Here is a 17644-nt window from a genome sequence, read left to right as displayed (position 1 = left end):
GTGTCTGCTGATTGCTTTGATGTGTGCTTGACTTCCGCGTAATATTTCCTGCAAGTTCTTTTTGAATAATATGTTATGGTTTCATGTATTTAGACAACTTTTTTCAGGAAGTTCACTTTGATCTCCTGACACGTTTCCACTGTCAACTGCCAGTCTTCTTCGGAGGCTTCTGCTGATCACTTTGATGTGTCCTTGACTTCCGTGTGAGAACTTTTTTTGTCTGAATATATTAATATAAACAAATTAAACTATAATGCTTTTATAGTTTTTACTTCAAATGTTTTCCCTGAGTGTTTATATGCTGGCTTGCTCCCACACAGCAGAAATCATGGAATTTACTGGAATTTCCCATTTTTGTGTGTTTACCCTGAGATTTAATGGCCAGGTGTTTTGCTGCCTTAAACCCCAGGTAAGCTAAGAAAAGCTACTAATGTATCACTAGTCCTTTTCCATTTATCCTGGATTAGAACTTGTTTCACTGAAAGTTTTTTAATCCTAAAACATTTTATCTCACAAGATTAAGAAAACAATGATTGTTAACATTCGGAATCAGATTTTCCGACAGATGGATGAAGTGATGACGACTAAACTGAAGTAGAAAGATCAATCCTGTTGGATACAAAGATGATCGGTTAAAAGAACTTGGAACAGTAGGAGGCAAAAGATTCATAAAATATTTAATAAATATTTCACCCATGATATTATAGCACATGATGTTGATTGTACACACGTGTACAATGTGATTTTTTCTATTAGTTACTTTTTTCAAAGTAGTTAGAAGACAGTTTTAATCAGGGCTTTACCTATTTTATAACAAGACATCACAATTATACACAGCAGGTTTATATGTATCGTGAAATAAAAGAAAAAAAAAATTCTATTATAGATTGTTTTATGCCACTGGTTGGACAAAACATTCCCCGTAAGGCTTTTTTCAGCATAGAATGGAACAGAGGGAACATATACAGTAAGTGGATGTCTAATTCTTTGGAAAACACTGATGGAACGTGTCAGTCACAACTTCCTCATGGTTTGTAAAAACAACAACATTGGGTTCATTTCTTTGCTCAACTGGAGCAATTTTGACAAAAATTGTATTCTATTGCTTTTGGTGAAATGTCTGCTTTGGTCAATAGGGATCAGTTTCTACTTGTAAAATATTTTTGTGATTTTTCTTAGGATAATAATTTAATCGTGCTGGGAAAAGTGAATAAAGAGAACAACATCAACTCCATAAAATGCGATGAGGGCTGCAGGTCCCTCACTGTGACATTCAGTGCAAAAGTCTAAGTCAAAGTTCAAGATATGCCACCATGACGTCTAATTTTAGTTCGGTATGTAGCCCAGCAGCCAGTTCTTTCCTTGCCCTCCTGCTCCTTCTGTCAGCCTCCAACCATAGGGTGCAGAACATCTTCACTTGGAGGCTCACTCATGCTTGTCAAAGTCTTTCCTGATTCTGAACACAAAAGAACCCTGCGTGGAAAAGAAAAGAAAAAAGAAGCACGGAATCAGGACAACAGCCGGAATTGGGCCAAGCAGTAATAATTTACTGATCTGTGATCTGTCCACCACAGGTACAATGCTGGTGGACCAGAGCTGTGTGTGACGATTGACGTCCCTTAGGTTGGGAAGACAAAAGTCACACAGAGTCTGAGGAAAACTGTGCTCTATGTCTCATTCAAGGTGGAGAAATGAAGCAAAAGAGCTCGGAGCTTAAGTTCTGAGGAGAACTGGTGGTTAAGACAAACATGTGAGCAACAATTTCACCACTTTGCTTTCACCTTATCATTATTGTTACACTTGATATTGCTCAAGTGTTAACAATTACCTATAGTCGATCTTTTGGGGGTACTTCAATGTTTGTGTGTGAAAAAAATGATTAAATTGTAATTTTTCTGGGAAATATTTGTAAAATGTTTTGCATTTCAAACACCTGAAATTTTCCCACAAGTCCCGTCAAACGTAACAGGATGAAATATTTTGTTTGTTTTATTTAGTGAAGTGAGCTTACAGCTCTAGGTAAAGGTGAAACCAAAGAGATGAGAGTCTGCTGGTTTTTAAAGGTCTCCAGGGTTCTCGACCAGCGTAGGGGGCTTTTCTGCTGTTTTTTTTCCTTTTTTAATTGGTACCGTTGTAATAATTGTTGCACGCTTGGACTTCACGGCGTGCCCGTGTTGTTTAAACCCTCTTTTTAATCTGCATAACCGAGAAACACATATATCAGCCACACCGTCTATTTAATACGGGCGATTTGCTCAGATGCTCCCGTCTTTACCTGAGGACCCCGAGGACCCCTGCAGCCACTAAGCTGCCCCCGATATAAACAGTGTACTTCAACCGCTAGCGTGTAGCGCACATGAAGCTGCTTGTCATGTTTATAACTTGCAACGGATCATTTTACACGTGCACAGATGGGCACACGACGGGTTGAAACGGGTTCAGGGTTTAAGAGACTTCATTTGGGTCGGACAATTCAAGTCTGGCGACTACAGCGCTACTGTGTGCATGATCCGTTTTGTAACCCATAATCACCGTCCAATGTAAACGGTGTGCTTCATAATCTCAAAATGTATGAGTTGGGGGGCGGGGCATATCCATAACAGTCCCAATATTACTGTGGGTCTCACATAATACCTAATTTAAATTTGAAAACTGCATCTCCGAATCAGTCTTTTGATTAAAATGTTATATATTTTGTCTACAGTAGTTATTAGTGGAGGACCTATACCAAGCACGAGTAACACTCTGACTACATTCATCATGACCCTTCACCAGTTCAACAAATAACTTTTGGCTTTGAAGTCATGTAGTAACAAATATTTAAAAAACAAAAAAAAAAAAACTTTAGCTTTACTTCACAAAATTTGGCCATCAGAGTGTTCTAAATGTAAACATTTTCTAGGGGATGGATGCGCACGGACCCCCCTACGACGCCAGCAATCCCCCTACGCTGTGAAAGATTCCTGGTGAGAACCCTGGTATCTAGTTCAGTGCAAGGGAACAGAGATGCAGTGGAGAGGCTCAGAAAGATGCAGCCACAAAAAGGACTTGTGACACTAACACTAAACACAACCAAGGCCATTCGTTTGCTTTTACTTACACAGATACCACTGCACTCACTCACTGCAGAGCTTACTTCTTCTTCCCCCCTAATGACATACTTTCAGTTTTTTTCTTCTGTGCCTCATTGAACAAAAGACACACCTTTATGTTAGCAAGCAGTTCAACTTGTGTGTCCACATGTGTGACCCCACCCATGTAATTCATTTTTTGGTAATTTTGGTGTTGTGATTCCCAATCTCTTTACCGGTTTACCTTAATTCACCCTACAGCAGCAACTCTGCTATTTTATAGCTCTGATTTAATGTGTCATTATGTTTCATTAATGTGCCGCATTTGTGTGCCGGCTCTAGAGTTACTATCGCTCACCACAATCCCTGAGGGTCACAAATGGAAACCACACCATTGTTGACATGAATATGGGATCGCAACAACATCATTCTGCTAATCTGACTAGCAGAGGAAATAATTAAAAAGTAAAAGCTCTCACTTTTTCATGCATTGTTTGTGGTACTGTCACATGTACTTTTCATTTAACACTGCCACATACAAAACCACAGTCTTTAATCAAACATGTGTTATGTTGCAAAACACACCTATTTATTTCATGGCAGAGAACATGAATATGAATATGTCTGCAGCCTTTTAATGAGAGGAACATTTATGAGGACACCTGTCATACATTGTTTAGGTTCTGTTGTGAGATACATTTATTTTATAGATTAAATTTGGTGTAATGCAATAAAGCTGTGTATCTAGAAGTGCATAGAATTATGTGATATGAAATAAGATTAATCTTGCACATTATACAGTTGTCTGTATATTGTCACAGTGCCAATAAAAACAGATTTTACCATTGCATCTTCAGTGTGACATAGTTTTTTTTATATAGGCCTAAATTATATAAATATATATCATAGTTAATAATGGTGGGGAGCGTTTGCTGTCAGGAATGTGATACGTTTTCAATTACGAGCACAGGGCAAAAATGTATGAGCTCATGTGATACCTCAAATAAATATTTCCTTAAAATGTATTTTCTTTTTGACATTTAAAGGCACACTGTGTAACCTTTGGCCATTAGGGGCGCTAGACCGGGAACTTTCACGCAAGCGCCCCTAGTGGCCACAAGCGCCACAGCACTGTCCCAAAAATCAACAAACAGTCAGTCAGGCCAGCCTCCCTTCGTCTTTTGATTGTGTTCGCAGACAGTGATTGACCTGTAACTTTGGGATAAGAAATAGCTCTCAGGGCTGGGGTGCAAAGCGGGACTGGGCTCGCGCCGTGGCTACAGCCCATGGGCTGGAGTATGGGCTGGAGGAGCAAGTGCTCAGCCAGCGTTGGTGGCGAGGAAGGCCAAGCGGCGGGGAGAGGAGGGCGGCGGTGAAGGCTGTGCACCATTAGCGATTAGTGCACCATTAACCTAACACGAAACTACCATATTGTGCTCTTTTGGCTGTAAACAGAGGCCAATGGTACGTTCACACCAAATGCATTTCGGGCATCAAAATTGTGCTTCACGCCTGCAGTTGGACGCTTGTGCTCATTGAATCAGTACGCTTGTCACCAGCATCTAAAATGCTCGGGACACGCGTCCAAACAAGTTGGGGAGGTAGCGCGTTGAGGGGAGGGGTTTCTCTGTTGCCGGTGGTGTTCATACAATGGACGATATTGTGGCAATCAGTTACGTTCATAATTCACTCAGCGACTGTGAAGTGGTTTGGAACATTGTGTTGAGAAGGAGGTGTTTCCGGTCGGATGTTTTTTGGTGTGACTCAGTGTGCGCACTGTAATGTTAAAGGGTTATAGAGAAGTGTGGTTGAATGGAGAATAAAGTTTGGAGATCCTTGAATCCCGTTCATTGACTGTACATTATCGAGAGAGTGGCTTGGCTTTATTTGATAAATAAAGCCAGACAACATCGTCGAAGGGCACCCCGACACCGTTTCTGGATTCACCAGAGCTGCTCTCGGACGAGATTCCCTTTCAATGCTACTTCTGCCTCTCTCATGCCCAGTTTGATTGAAAACCTGCTGACTGGCATCGGCGCTTGCATCCCCTACCAAGACACCAACAACAGGCAGAAAAGCGCCTGTCCATCTGTCTCCAGTTAGTGTTATTTTTCTTCATTATTCTGAATACATCATGGTTGGAGAAGGCTCCTGATTGGTCGAAACGCAGCGATATGTCCCAAAAGTTCAAGAATCCCAACTCCAGCGTCGGCCGCGTTGGAGGCACCGGATGCACGTCAAAAGTGTGAAATATCTAAATGCATGGCGTCTGCTGCGTGTAAAGCTTCAAAACACCCCACACAGGAGGCACGGGACCTCTGACCCTCCCTAGAAGTGCATCCACTATATATTGTGAATGTACACCTGACGCTTTTGACGCGTTTGGTGTGAATGCGCCATAACTCGTTTCAGCTGCCCACAGCAATGGCGCCGGGTCGGGATATGCCCGTATGTTGTGACGTCACGTGGGAACTATAAACTGTATATCCAACCCTGTGGTCACATGACTGCCGTAAAGTGAAACGTTCTCCAGGCATTCTCCAGGTCACATGACCTGGTGAAACTCGGTCCGTCTCCTCCAAACTTACATAGTCGGTATTTCAAGAGGGAAGCCCCTCTCGGGGGTCAACTCTTTAGGTCAAAAAGTCCACGGTGTGCCTTTAAATGTAGGTTTTCTCAAATACATCAAAGATGCAACTTTTCATGTAAACATATTACTCCCAAAAACAAAGTGTAAATATTGTATTGATGCTGTGTCCCTTTATTGATATAATATCAGGGTTACACATTACTTTGCAATCATGATTTAATAATAAGCTCATTAATGTGGCAGGTTTTTGAACAAGCAAAAACACAAATTGAACCAGTTTACACTTATATGTATTGATTATTTGGAGGACATACAGCTCCCTCAATTATTGGTTTTAAACATTATTACTTCCCTCAAGCTGCCAAATATAGGAGGAAGTAGATATGCTCTATTTGTCCAACAGGTAGATCGTCTTCATTAGTTAAAAGATACTTAAACTTCTCTTACTTGCCACCTACAGAAAGAGCTCCACGTAACTACTAATAATTTATGTCAAACCTATTTCAGTAAAACTTCTGCTTTTATTTTTTTTTTAATGCAGAGCCTTTTTCTTACTCTCTATGGCCATATTTAGTGTTGCTGATTTAGTGTCTTTATTTTAATTAGAATGAATCTTGTTATCCTAGTCTTGACTCATTGATCATAACGTTTTTCTTCTTTAGTTTTTTTTCCTAATCTAGAGTTTAATATGTAACTAAGCCTGATATCTGATAATGTGATTGAACGTGTACTGTTCAATCACATATCGGCTACCGCCATTTCCAAACAACCAAATGGTGACTAGAGAAAGTGACGTGTGACTTAAAACTTTTGCATCTTAAAGAGCGAAAGACAGACAGACAGACAGACAGACAGACAGACAGACACCCAAATAGACAGAATGGGTTCTACCTCTGTCATGGCGTCATCGATCTGCTTCAGCTCTTCATAATGGTCACGAGAGTCTCTCAAGGGCTGAACCATGATCTCTTCAATTTGAGGAAACAGCTGTAGGGAATCACCAGTAAGGGCTGATCAAAGAGCGATCTGATCCTTCACATAAGCAAACATCTGCACACCCACAGCTTTACCTTCATCACAGTCTCAAACATTGGGATGAGCACGAACTTGATGAACCCAATTTGCGCCGTGGGTTTGGTAACTTTATCTCTGTCCATAAAAGGAGCAACTGGGAGACCTTCTGACTTCTCCCTGTCACTCTGAAAACAAAATAAACAACAACGCCCTCATTATTTAATGTTTTTTTTCTTCCTGTAGTATCCAAAATATCCAAGATTTACTGGTATAAGAAAACTCTTTTGGCTGGAGTCACCTGCATGAAATATTCCTCAAGGAGACAATCCACCCATGGCTCTGCAACCTCTGTAGGCCTCACCTCATTGGAAATGTCACAGCACTTAATCAAAACCATCTTCAGCTGAAAGCACAAATGAACCCATGATAAACACACATGCTCACACAAACCAAAGGAGAATAAAGAAGCCCATTCATCATCAGCGTGAGAAACCACAGGTTGGCCCGGCAGCATGTGCTGAGGTCACGTTTTCAATGAAACTGTTGCAGTCTGCTTTAACTTAACTTAACTTGTCTGTGTGTGTGTGTTTTTTTTATGGACACATCTGTAGATATACTTCAATAGACATTGTGTCTACTGCAGCATGAGGGAGTTAAAAACATGCTTACACATGTCACATGCTCTTCATTGGTGAAGTCAAAATTATCCACCTTCTGCTTAAAGGAGTCCAATATCTCGCCATGTCGGGCCATGTCCGTGGCCAAAATGAGGGTGATGATTGCCTGGAAAACCAAAGTCAATGTCAGTTAGACATGTGCTACTGATAACTTTAAAGATGTATTATTACAATATTTGATATGGGGGGTAGAAGGGTGACCTGGTTGGGGGACACTCAGGGAGCCCTGAATTTGATTGAAATGCTCAGACACCTATGATTTCAATCAAAATAAAATTTGCGTCCATGAACTAATGGTCTGGGGGCCAAATCCGTCCTTTAGAGCATCCAATTCGACCAGTAGTTGAAAGTAAAAATAACAGAGAAAACATAAATCTTTGTTTGAGTTACTACATAATTCAGTTGTTGAAACTCCAAAATAGTTGCAGGGCTCTCAGTTTTCCTTATGTTTACATCACATGGTGGCAGTCATTTTGGTTGCATTTCTGTAATTTTATTATTATTATTATTATTATGAAACAATCACTTTGTAATGGTTTTGCTACAGTGATATACATCCCTTTAGCCTCATTCAGAGGGTCAAAGTTGAAAAAAGTTGTGTTTCCTCCCTCCCTTGTTATTCCACATTTTGTACAAAGTCAGCTCCAAAGCGGCGAGTTGGATTTTCCCCCCTCGGTGACATCAGCGAGCGGAAACTCCTCCTCCTGACAATCCTGGCTCTTCCTATCCTATATAAGAATGTGAGCTCCTCCCTCTCAATCTATCTCACAGGTAAAACAAACAATGCGGTTTAATATAGAATAAATATTATACTTTATTATCATATATGTAAATCTACATACACAAAATGTGTTCTCAGCATTTAACCCTTCCCTGTGGAGCAGTGGGCAGCCACGGAGTAGCACCTGGAGCAGTTCCATTTTTAGTACCCGTTATATCGACTCGTATCGCCTTTGACTTGATCTGACGCGTTTGTGACCCAATGCGATGGAGCGGTTGGACCAAACAGTGGACTATCACCTTGAATGGACTATTCCTGTAACAAGTAGTGGTGAGGAGGAGAAGAAAGCAATGCAGCACCTCTGGTAAGTGTTTGAAGCAGCAGGAACAGCTGACAAACTCACTAAGTCCACTGCTGCTACCACACAAACACACACACACACACGTCTGACTCATAATCACAATAGCCGCTTAAATAGCCATGCGTTTTCCTGTAATGTGCAGTTTCTTGGCTGAAAACAATAACAAGAGTGTGTGGATAGCAAACTGTTGTGTGAAGTGAGCATCTACAGACACGCCTACTCATGAATATGCAAAGGTAGGCCCCAAAACAGTGACTTTTCAGAGGGCTAAATCTCTGGAAAACAGGCGAGTTTGGGAAAATAAACCTCACAAACTATGTTGGGGTTCTTAGAACTAATGGAGATGGGTGAAGAAGAGCATAATACTGGACCTTTAAATACATTACCAGTGCAAATGTTGAAATTGCTCTTTTCCCCCACTTTCCATGTGTGACCCACTTGAGATCAAACTGGTCCATATTTTGCCCCTGAACTAAAATGAGTTTGACACCCCTGCTCTAGATTTGGGTTGTATTCCCAAGGCCACAAGGAAACTGGAATTTCTGGAGAAACAAAGCTTAAAGGGGATAAAGGCTTTAGGATTCATGTGTGGACGTGCCCTTTGTCTCAGCTAACCACTTATAACCTGATGTTGTCTCCTGCAATGATGAAGCAACAATAATAACATCCTACGTCTCTAAAAACTATATGAAGCTTATTGACAGCCTTATATATTCTAATTCTAATATAATTAAAAGAAAGAAAGATAAAAACCAAAAAAGGTGCTGAGTCATCTGAAAAAAATGTGAAATATGTAGTGTCACAAAATTATTGATTTCAATTTAAGATCTCCTCACCTGTCGTATCTGTTTATAAGCTTCAGGATCCACATTTGCAAAGATGTTGCACTCAGGAAGAGAAAGGATCTGGAAGGCCACAGCACAGTGGTGGTTCTCCAGTGGGGAGATGTCATTGTAGCGAACAGCCAGCTCTGTGCGAGCATTGATTTGATAGCTGAAAGATGGATGACACGGTTGGAAGGATGAATCCACACTGATACACTCTCAATTAGTTGTTCTGATAACGAAGGTCCTCACCTTCACGTCACCCCAACCTAACACATTCTAATGATCTCAATCAGTATGTTTTCATACCTGAACTCTGTCCATGCTGAACTGCTTTCACAGTTCATTGACAGCAGTGTTGTGCAGGAGGTGTCACAACATATAAAGGGTCACAAGCTTCTGCAGGGCTCTATCCATCAACACTCCCCCAGAGAGAAGAGACAGTCTTACGTGTTATTGTATCCGGGGTGGTCCAGGTCATGACAAACTGCAGCTGTCATTAAAATGCCCATATCAGTCTGAGTCATCTTCTCCTATAGAACAATGCAAACGAAAGGCATTTTGAAACATGATATTGTCTTTAATTTGCACAATCATGGGGACGTTCCTCAAAATAATGTTTAATTATTCAAAATTCAGTCACACATGCGTGGTGAGAGCAAACCTGTAGGTTGCAGAGGTGAATCATGCCGTACATCATCTGGCTAACACAGAAGCAATGACGGAAGTTGTGGAATGGGTTACTGCGGTAATTCTCTTGGATTGCCAACTAGAAAAAAACAGAAAAACAACAATTACAACTTTTAGTGGAATCATTGGGAGAATTGGGTATTTCCTAAATGTAAAAGTTTCGCTAAATCTTTATTATGCAATGGTTTATCCTTCATTAGTTATCTTGCCTGGGCCAGTACTCACTTAACTAAACTGGAGCTAATTCTTTGTTTACAAAAAAGAGCAGTGAGAAGTACTATTGTTACTCATTACTTCTGTTTCACAAACTTGGCATACTTAATTTATCAAATCGACACAATTCATAATGTTCAATTTGTAGATGGTTCATTATATAAAACACTCCCACCATTTTTAACAATTATTTAACAGCCAATAATGAAATACATAAATACCCTACCCGAACAGCTCTTAAACTCCCCCCCTCAATCACGTAGCACTACTTTTCACTTTAACATTACATCCAAAGGTCACAAAATATAGAATTCACTTCCTCCTCATCATTTTTTTTTTTTCACTTAATCCTCATCTGATCAAACTATCCCCATGCTCATTTAAAAATTCTATTAAAAACATACTCCTTAATGGACAACCACACAATGATTGCTTTCTGTTCTGTTTTTTTGCTTGACTATTAATTTTGATGTTAATGTTTTTTATTTTGCTGTTTTCTGCTCCGTTTCAATGTTTTGCTATCTTGACGTTCTTTTATTTTGTCTTGACTTTATTTTATAATGTTTTTTGTCTTTCGTTAAAGTTTAAATGTTATATCGAGACCCCTGTTCCTCAAGCCCTTTGAGTTTTTTTAAGGGGATTTCCCTTGGCATGCCTCTAAAGTGTGTTGATATCTATTAACTCACTCATTTCCATTGACGTAAACATACGTCATTAATTGTGTTTTTCAACGGTGGTGGGGGACTTTGAGGAAGGCCAAAACATGGTAAAAGTCTTTTTTCTCAGATTTTTGTCAGAAACTGGCCTTTTGCGTGAAACTTACCTATATTCAACTGCTGATTACAGAAGATGAAACAAGTTAGAAACAAAAAAAAAGTTCTGATGAAAGTAGAGAGTCTAATCTTTCAGAATCTGGTTTCAGGTTTTACATGGTCATAGTACAAAGTATTTTGTGGGTTTTTAAAAAATCAGTCAAAATGCTCTAAAATGGCTGGCAGTTGGGGGTGGGGGGGTGGGGGGGGGGGGTGGTATGTTGCTGTTCTGAGAATGGCTGGCAGCCAATGAGTTAATGTCTGTCCACTGTTGTTATTATTATGTTTCATATTTTAAACTGTGCTAAATAAAAAATGAAATGAAACTCACAGTTCTCTGTTGAGCGATGATTACTCATTTAAGAACTATGTTGCCTAAAATTTACCAGCCAGCGCTTGAGTGTTATGGGGTTCATGCTGAATTCTTTCACCAGTCCCAAGTCATGGTACATGTACTCCAGACAGCTCAGCATCTGCAGCAGTAAAGAAAGCAAAACGAGTGGAACACCTGGAAACCCACAAGGCAGAAAGAGTCAAGGAAGACTCACAAACCTCATTGTGTTCCCAGTGCCACACATCAAATGTTGGTTTCTTCAGTGATTCAATGGTATCCTGAGATAGTGTGTACTGTGCACACCAAAACATGTGTAGTGAGATCGTTGGAAGAACATTAAGATCTTTAGATGCTGGCATTAAAAAGGAAACCTCCTCGCAGTTGACTTACCTTTGGGTATTTGGGAACATCGCGTCTTGGAGTCACTTTCTTCCCATCATCAAAGTTGTATTTACATGGACAGTTCACACTAGAATAAGAGGGAAACCAAAAATTGCAATTAAAAACTATAAACTTGAATTCCTGAATAGTTTGATGCAGTTTAACTAACCGGCTGCCACCTCTAGAAGTCATCTCATCACGTAGCTTCTTCAGATCATTTTTACACTTCCCAATCTCCACCACTTTCAAGCCCTCCACTAAAAAAAAACACAAACAAACCAAAGTATTAGCACTTTTAAATCTGACTGACCTCTTGGATTATGATTTGCTAAGGTAAGAAAATAAATGGATTTTTTTATCAACTCCTTTCAGATGTGCTTACATTCTACTCTTTTCTCTAACATTGCCAACCTGTTGGTGACCTCGGTCTTTAACTCATTGATGCGAAAGGCTCTGGAAAGAGGGAAGGAGGTAAAAACCCATGAGAACTGAACTTGCTTCAACGGGATGTAGTGAGGATTAATGAATCGCCTGTTGTGATATCAGCAGGGATGTGAGAGCTTCAGCCAGAACAGGCATTTACCTGCTGAACTGGTCGGCCACTTGCGACAGCACATTCTGAAACATATCCTCCTTATCTGCCGACACATACACACTTTGTTTTCATTTACAATACATTACAGTACATTTATTTATTTTTGGGAACTACTGTAGGTATTATCAACCTCCTGGGTGTTATGAAGCAATAATAATTGAGTTGGTAGTTAAACCTACAACAGTAAAGAAGAGGTGAAGTCATTTGTTTAATGCAAGCATAAGGCCTGTATTTAGGATTTGTGCTGTGAAACGCTAAAAAGCAGAAGTTGGTGTTCTGTGTGCAACAAAAAAAGAAAGTTGGGTCAATCAAATTACAACATATGAAGTTGCCCCTATAATTAGGAAGTGAATATGATTATTTTTAGTTGGGTAAAGAAGTGATCTCAACACTTTACCTCCAAGCTGACCAGTGGAAAGTGGCACAACCTTGTATAAAGAGCTGTTTGAAAGAAATATTGTATACAGATGTTGTGATTGATCATTCAAAACAGTAGACAAAGACATAACACGGTACACATCAAAATACTTTGATCAAGTTATTTGACATGAAGATATTTAGTTCTGTTGTTAATTTAGTTATTTGAAAGAAACTCCAGTTACTTTGGGGAGTTGGTGGGCATGGTAGGATCAATGGAGACCAAGGCACCCTCTGGATCCACCATCATTATGGCAGTGTTCCTACAGTAAAATCATGAACAGGGACTATCAGAGTAGTCAATTCCCTTTAACACACACACACATGCATAATGTACACACACATAAAAGCAATCATCCAACCTGGGAACGTTCGATGAGGAACACAGAAGTTCCTTGATATCACATGGACTGCAGTGTCGGCTGAACACCACCTGTAGGATGAATGCAGCTCTTTTATTGGTTCCCTAAGATACAAGCTTGATTGTCAAGCAAGGACAAAAAGAACTTGCAAAAATAGACAAAAAATAGGAAAAAAAGGGATATATATTTGCAAAAGGTAGCTGAAGTCTGAAAAAAGTGTCAGAACTTTTTGAAAAGGGGCCAAAATGGGACAAAGAAAGTTGCAAAATGGCCAAAGGAAAGGGGTAAAAAAGGGGTTTAAAAGTGTCCTCCTTTTAAGGTTTTCTGAGGTAATAATACTTCAAATTGAGACATAAAGACCCCCATGTCGAGTATCACTGATTTAATAACGGCTTCTACGTGGTGTCTGATAATGTGGTGGGCTAGTCTGGACAGAAAATGCCAGGGCTGAATTTTGGTCCTAGTCCACCCCTGCTTCTAATAAAAGCATAAAAGGCAGCAGATGCAAAGTGAACAGTGTCCTTGTTACGCAGTGGTTGTATTGATTATCATCTTGAAACATGTTTCAAAAAAGCTCTTTCTTTGGCCAAGAAAAACAAATCTGCGCCATTACTAAAAATGCACCTGCACACAAGCACCTGTGCTGCTTTGGATACAAGGCCTTAGTGTTCAGAGGACCTATCCAATTTCATGTGCTTTTCTTCAAATAGCCAAGTCAAAGTGGAAACGTAAAGAATGGACTGATTTCATTTTAATGGCTCTGAACGGCTAAGTCCCAACAACCTCACATGGTTATGGGTTATAGGAAGAAGAAGCTGCTGCTGGAGCAATGCAAGAGCACGCAAAACCAGTGCAGAGAATGCAGTGCAGTGTACAGACAGTAAATGTACAAGTGACAGTAAAAAAACACAACCCGAGCCAAAGCTGTGAGGATGAAGGGAGCAGGTGTAGCAGACACACCATCAGCCTCAGGACGTGGGCTCGGGGCTCTTGAGCAGACATGTGTCATCAGCAGCTCTCTACTCGAAACACTCTGTACCAGAGGATCAACAAGTGTTTCACTTATCTGCCTCTCAGCTACATACCAAGAGAAATCTTTCTACTTTCCCATTTTCTCTCAGACAGCAGCGTTAAATTCATGTTGTCACTATAGCTTTTGTCTGGTTTGTTCAGTAACACCCGAGACAGTCAAGTGATCCCTATTACTGTCTGATTTTAGCTCCACCCCAGTCTCTAGAATGGGTCAAACCACTGGGAAGAGCTGTGGAGAAAGCTGTAAATGTTGCCCATGGCTGGAATAATCTCAGTATCACGCTCCGTAAAGGCTCATTCTTATAATTAAACTGAATGAAATGCTCATTCATAATTTTGGTCATCGCAATAATTTAAACAAACAAAATCATATTTGTCACTCTTAGCATAATAATAATAAGATCTGATGTAGTAACTGCATCGACATCTGTTCTGTGATTTTTAGACAATATTTTCACTTGGAAAACAGATTTATGAATATAAAACACAAAAATGAACACAATATTCTAGTCGATAAGAATATTTTACATACATTTAGGCAAAGACATTTTTTTGCATTACATTTATTTCTTTATTTTTTGAGTAGCTCAAAGTACATGTCTGATATTAAGAGTTTTCATATCTTTTGAACCCACCTTTTGAACCTTCCCATCCACATCCAGGTAAACGGTTTTGGGAGCATAAGAGGAGGAACTGGAGCCCATTATGACCTCCTTCTCCTCTTCCACACACCCGTTGAGGTTCTGTGTTGGAGCTCCGATCAACAAACCCAAAGAACCAAAAGTCAGATGATTTCCTTGAGCATCCGCTTGATGAGGACATTAGATGAAACCACATGCTTTTATCTTCAAGGAAACATCTATCTTTATGTTGCAGTTTATATAAAATATCCATTACAAACATTCAGCATTTTTATTAATCAAAGTTTAAAAAAAGATTTTAGATGTGCTATTTCGAAACATTCTGAATTACATACTCTATCTTACAATAGGCAAAAAAAACAGGTTATTACAGTTGTGCCAGACTAATGAAAAGCATCCTCACATCTGTTAAACTCACAGTGTCAGCGATGGAGCTTTCTTTGAAGACTGGCCTTAATGTCCCAGGTGCGAAGGATGAAGCTGAATCACATGCAGACGCACTCAGACATACACAGTGGCAATGGGAAAGCTTTGAGGAGAAGAGAGTAAGTGATGGGGCTGAGGATGGAGGGCAGGCTATGTGCGTGTGCGAGCCTGAGACGTAAGGACTACTATGAATATGACAGGCACTCTAACTGGTTACCATAGCAGTGTTACTATGGTGAAATTAGAGACAACCCTGATGTCCTAAGAAGGGTTGGTGACCAACCTCTCATCTGCAAAGTCAGATTAACTGTGTTGGATTACCAAGAAATAAACAACGTGTAGTAATGGATGTAACAACTGTTTGACTGACAATATACTACATCATGGAGGACTGCTGTCATTATTCTGATTTACAAAAGGCCTAATAGAGGTCCAGGTGACATCTTAAACCTACAGGATCACCATTGGCAGGATGATCCCCCTCCAGTATGAAACTGGTGTGGTCTGAGAGTTAGCAGAGAGGCTTCATAGCACTGGATTCTAGATGTGCCACCCTTGGTAACTCTTTTTGAGGTTTGCATGTTTTCACTGAGAGTTTGCTTGTTTCTACTTCCTCAGAATGTATCTGTGTGTCAACCTTGCATAAGACTGAAGTCTGGTCCAAGGTGTAACATGCCTTGTATTCTAAATGTTAAGGCCTACTATACATATATCCGGCTCCAGCAGTCAATTGCTGCCATTACTACTGTGTAAATAAACTGTGGGTGCGTCCGTATAGTCCCTCTTATCTTCTTTCTTATCCACTTTTCTTTAAACCCTGGAAGTGTTTAAGTGATGGCCATGATAAAGAGCTTTTGAATTCTCTAAAAGCTAAGGAAAGGAGGTGCAATGCTTCCTTTAAAACCTCCTTTAGCCTAGGAAACACTGATGCATCCTTTACTAAAGGAGACCAGATATTGCTTCCCCAGAATTCCTTGCGGCTACTCTTCTGGTACTGGCCACCCTAGAAACGCCATGTTCCAGCTCCTTCCCTCTAGGAGAAGATATCGTTGATTGAGATATAGGACATCTCGCCACATTAACAGCTTCTTCCCACAAGCTGTTATTAGGCTGAACAAAACACGTTATTGTTTTATTGCTTTATTGTTGTATTGTTGTAAGAAGGTTATATGTGTGTCAAATGTTTCCTTTTGCACTTTTACTTTGTTCATTATATGTACTGTATCTATTTTGGTGTTTTAAAGGGATCCCCTCATCCGAGCCTTCACGGAAACTCATGAAGACGATAAAAGGGATGAATATCATGTAAGTTACCAATGCAATAATATGCCTTGAACAACTTTAAATAATGTAAAACTTTAGGTTATTCACATAACCCCGATTCTCTGAGTAATATAAGTGAAATGTCTCACTATGGGATGCACGCTCTGCTTCAGACATTAGAAGCAACTACCTCATTACACCAACCCTGATTGGCTAATGAAACGTGTCCGTCCGCCACAGGTAGTCCCACCTACTATAAATTGTGGAGGCGGACGGCACTACGCCATTCAAAATAAGCACCGCTTCTCCCGCACCCAAGCAAGAAGGATTGTCTGGTGAGACTTTTCACTCATATTACTCAGAGAGTCCCCGTTTGGGAACTAGGAATTACCTGGGGTAAAAACCGCTATGACACAGTGCGGGAGAGACGACAGAAGCGCCCCATTGTTTAACAGAGATGATTTCCTCCTGTAAAATGTGGGCTGACTCTCCCTAAGCCCGTGAGTATATTATACCGGCAAAACGAGGAGGAACAGTGGCAAACTGCAGCCTGTATCCTCTCGATATTGTCCATAACACCCAGGGTTTGGCAGCGAGCGCCGCCCACCTCTCGCATCTAAGGAAGAGGCGGGCGCCTGCTGCAGCCAGTTCGCTGTGAGAGGCTCCAACCGCGGTAATATGTGAGATTTGAGATTAAATCAGCAGAAAGTGTTGTAAATGCATTTTTTGTAGTCCATTTTCAGAAATTTGAAGTTTTTTCACCACAGCAGTCGTCTCTAACCTTCACCGTCGTCGAATTATTACATCACCTAGTGGAAGTGTGTCTGTTTGTCAAAACAACCTGATGACCTTTTCCTAACTACTTTAGGAAATCTCTTCACACCTTTCCTTAACCTTGTAACATTATCGACAGGGTTAAGGAATAATAGATAGGAAAGGAGATAGGAGAGACTATTCAGAAGCAGCCTGTGTGAAGGAGTCACAACTCACTTTATCATTATACATCCAAACCACTAGGGAGCTGCATTTTAATTCGTTTTTACCCTAATCCTACTTTGGCGGGGGGTCACGGTTAATTTTACTTGTATTTTGCACTGATGTTGTTTTATTGGTAAAAGAAGCAACTTCTCTTGGACAGGGCTTGGGCATTTTGTGTTGTTTGTGTGTGAGTGTGTGGATAAATGTTTATAAAGTGTTAATGGCATTGTCAAGAAATTACA

The 17644-nt window shown here is 40.3% G+C and overlaps 1 protein-coding gene across 9 annotated transcripts; it reads right to left on the bottom strand.

The window, feature by feature from the left end:
- Positions 1-660: 660 nt before the first annotated feature.
- On the bottom strand, positions 661-15339 carry pde9ac (phosphodiesterase 9ac). Of its 9 annotated transcripts, none has more exons than XM_028464591.1 (20): positions 15139-15339; positions 14730-14902; positions 13063-13133; positions 12886-12963; positions 12681-12724; positions 12272-12326; positions 12071-12141; positions 11858-11945; positions 11698-11776; positions 11526-11600; positions 11360-11446; positions 9923-10027; positions 9709-9791; positions 9271-9427; positions 7345-7458; positions 6974-7078; positions 6732-6860; positions 6553-6648; positions 3101-3183; positions 661-1473 (listed from the first exon to the last, which is right to left on the bottom strand). In XM_028464591.1, the coding sequence occupies exons 2-19, from the start codon at positions 14796-14798 to the stop codon at positions 3133-3135; spliced, it is 1557 nt and encodes a 518-aa protein (XP_028320392.1). In that variant the 5' UTR covers positions 14799-14902; positions 15139-15339; the 3' UTR covers positions 661-1473; positions 3101-3132. The 9 variants fall into 9 exon arrangements, with proteins under 9 accessions (XP_028320392.1, XP_028320395.1, XP_028320397.1 ...); XM_028464594.1 differs by having other exon boundaries at positions 14730-14863; XM_028464596.1 differs by having other exon boundaries at positions 14730-14848.
- Positions 15340-17644: the final 2305 nt, after the last annotated feature.

The sequence above is a fragment of the Gouania willdenowi genome, chromosome 13, assembly GCF_900634775.1.
Source record: "Gouania willdenowi chromosome 13, fGouWil2.1, whole genome shotgun sequence".
Classification (NCBI taxonomy): domain Eukaryota; kingdom Metazoa; phylum Chordata; class Actinopteri; order Blenniiformes; family Gobiesocidae; genus Gouania; species Gouania willdenowi.
This window is presented reverse-complemented; position numbering and strand designations above follow the sequence as displayed.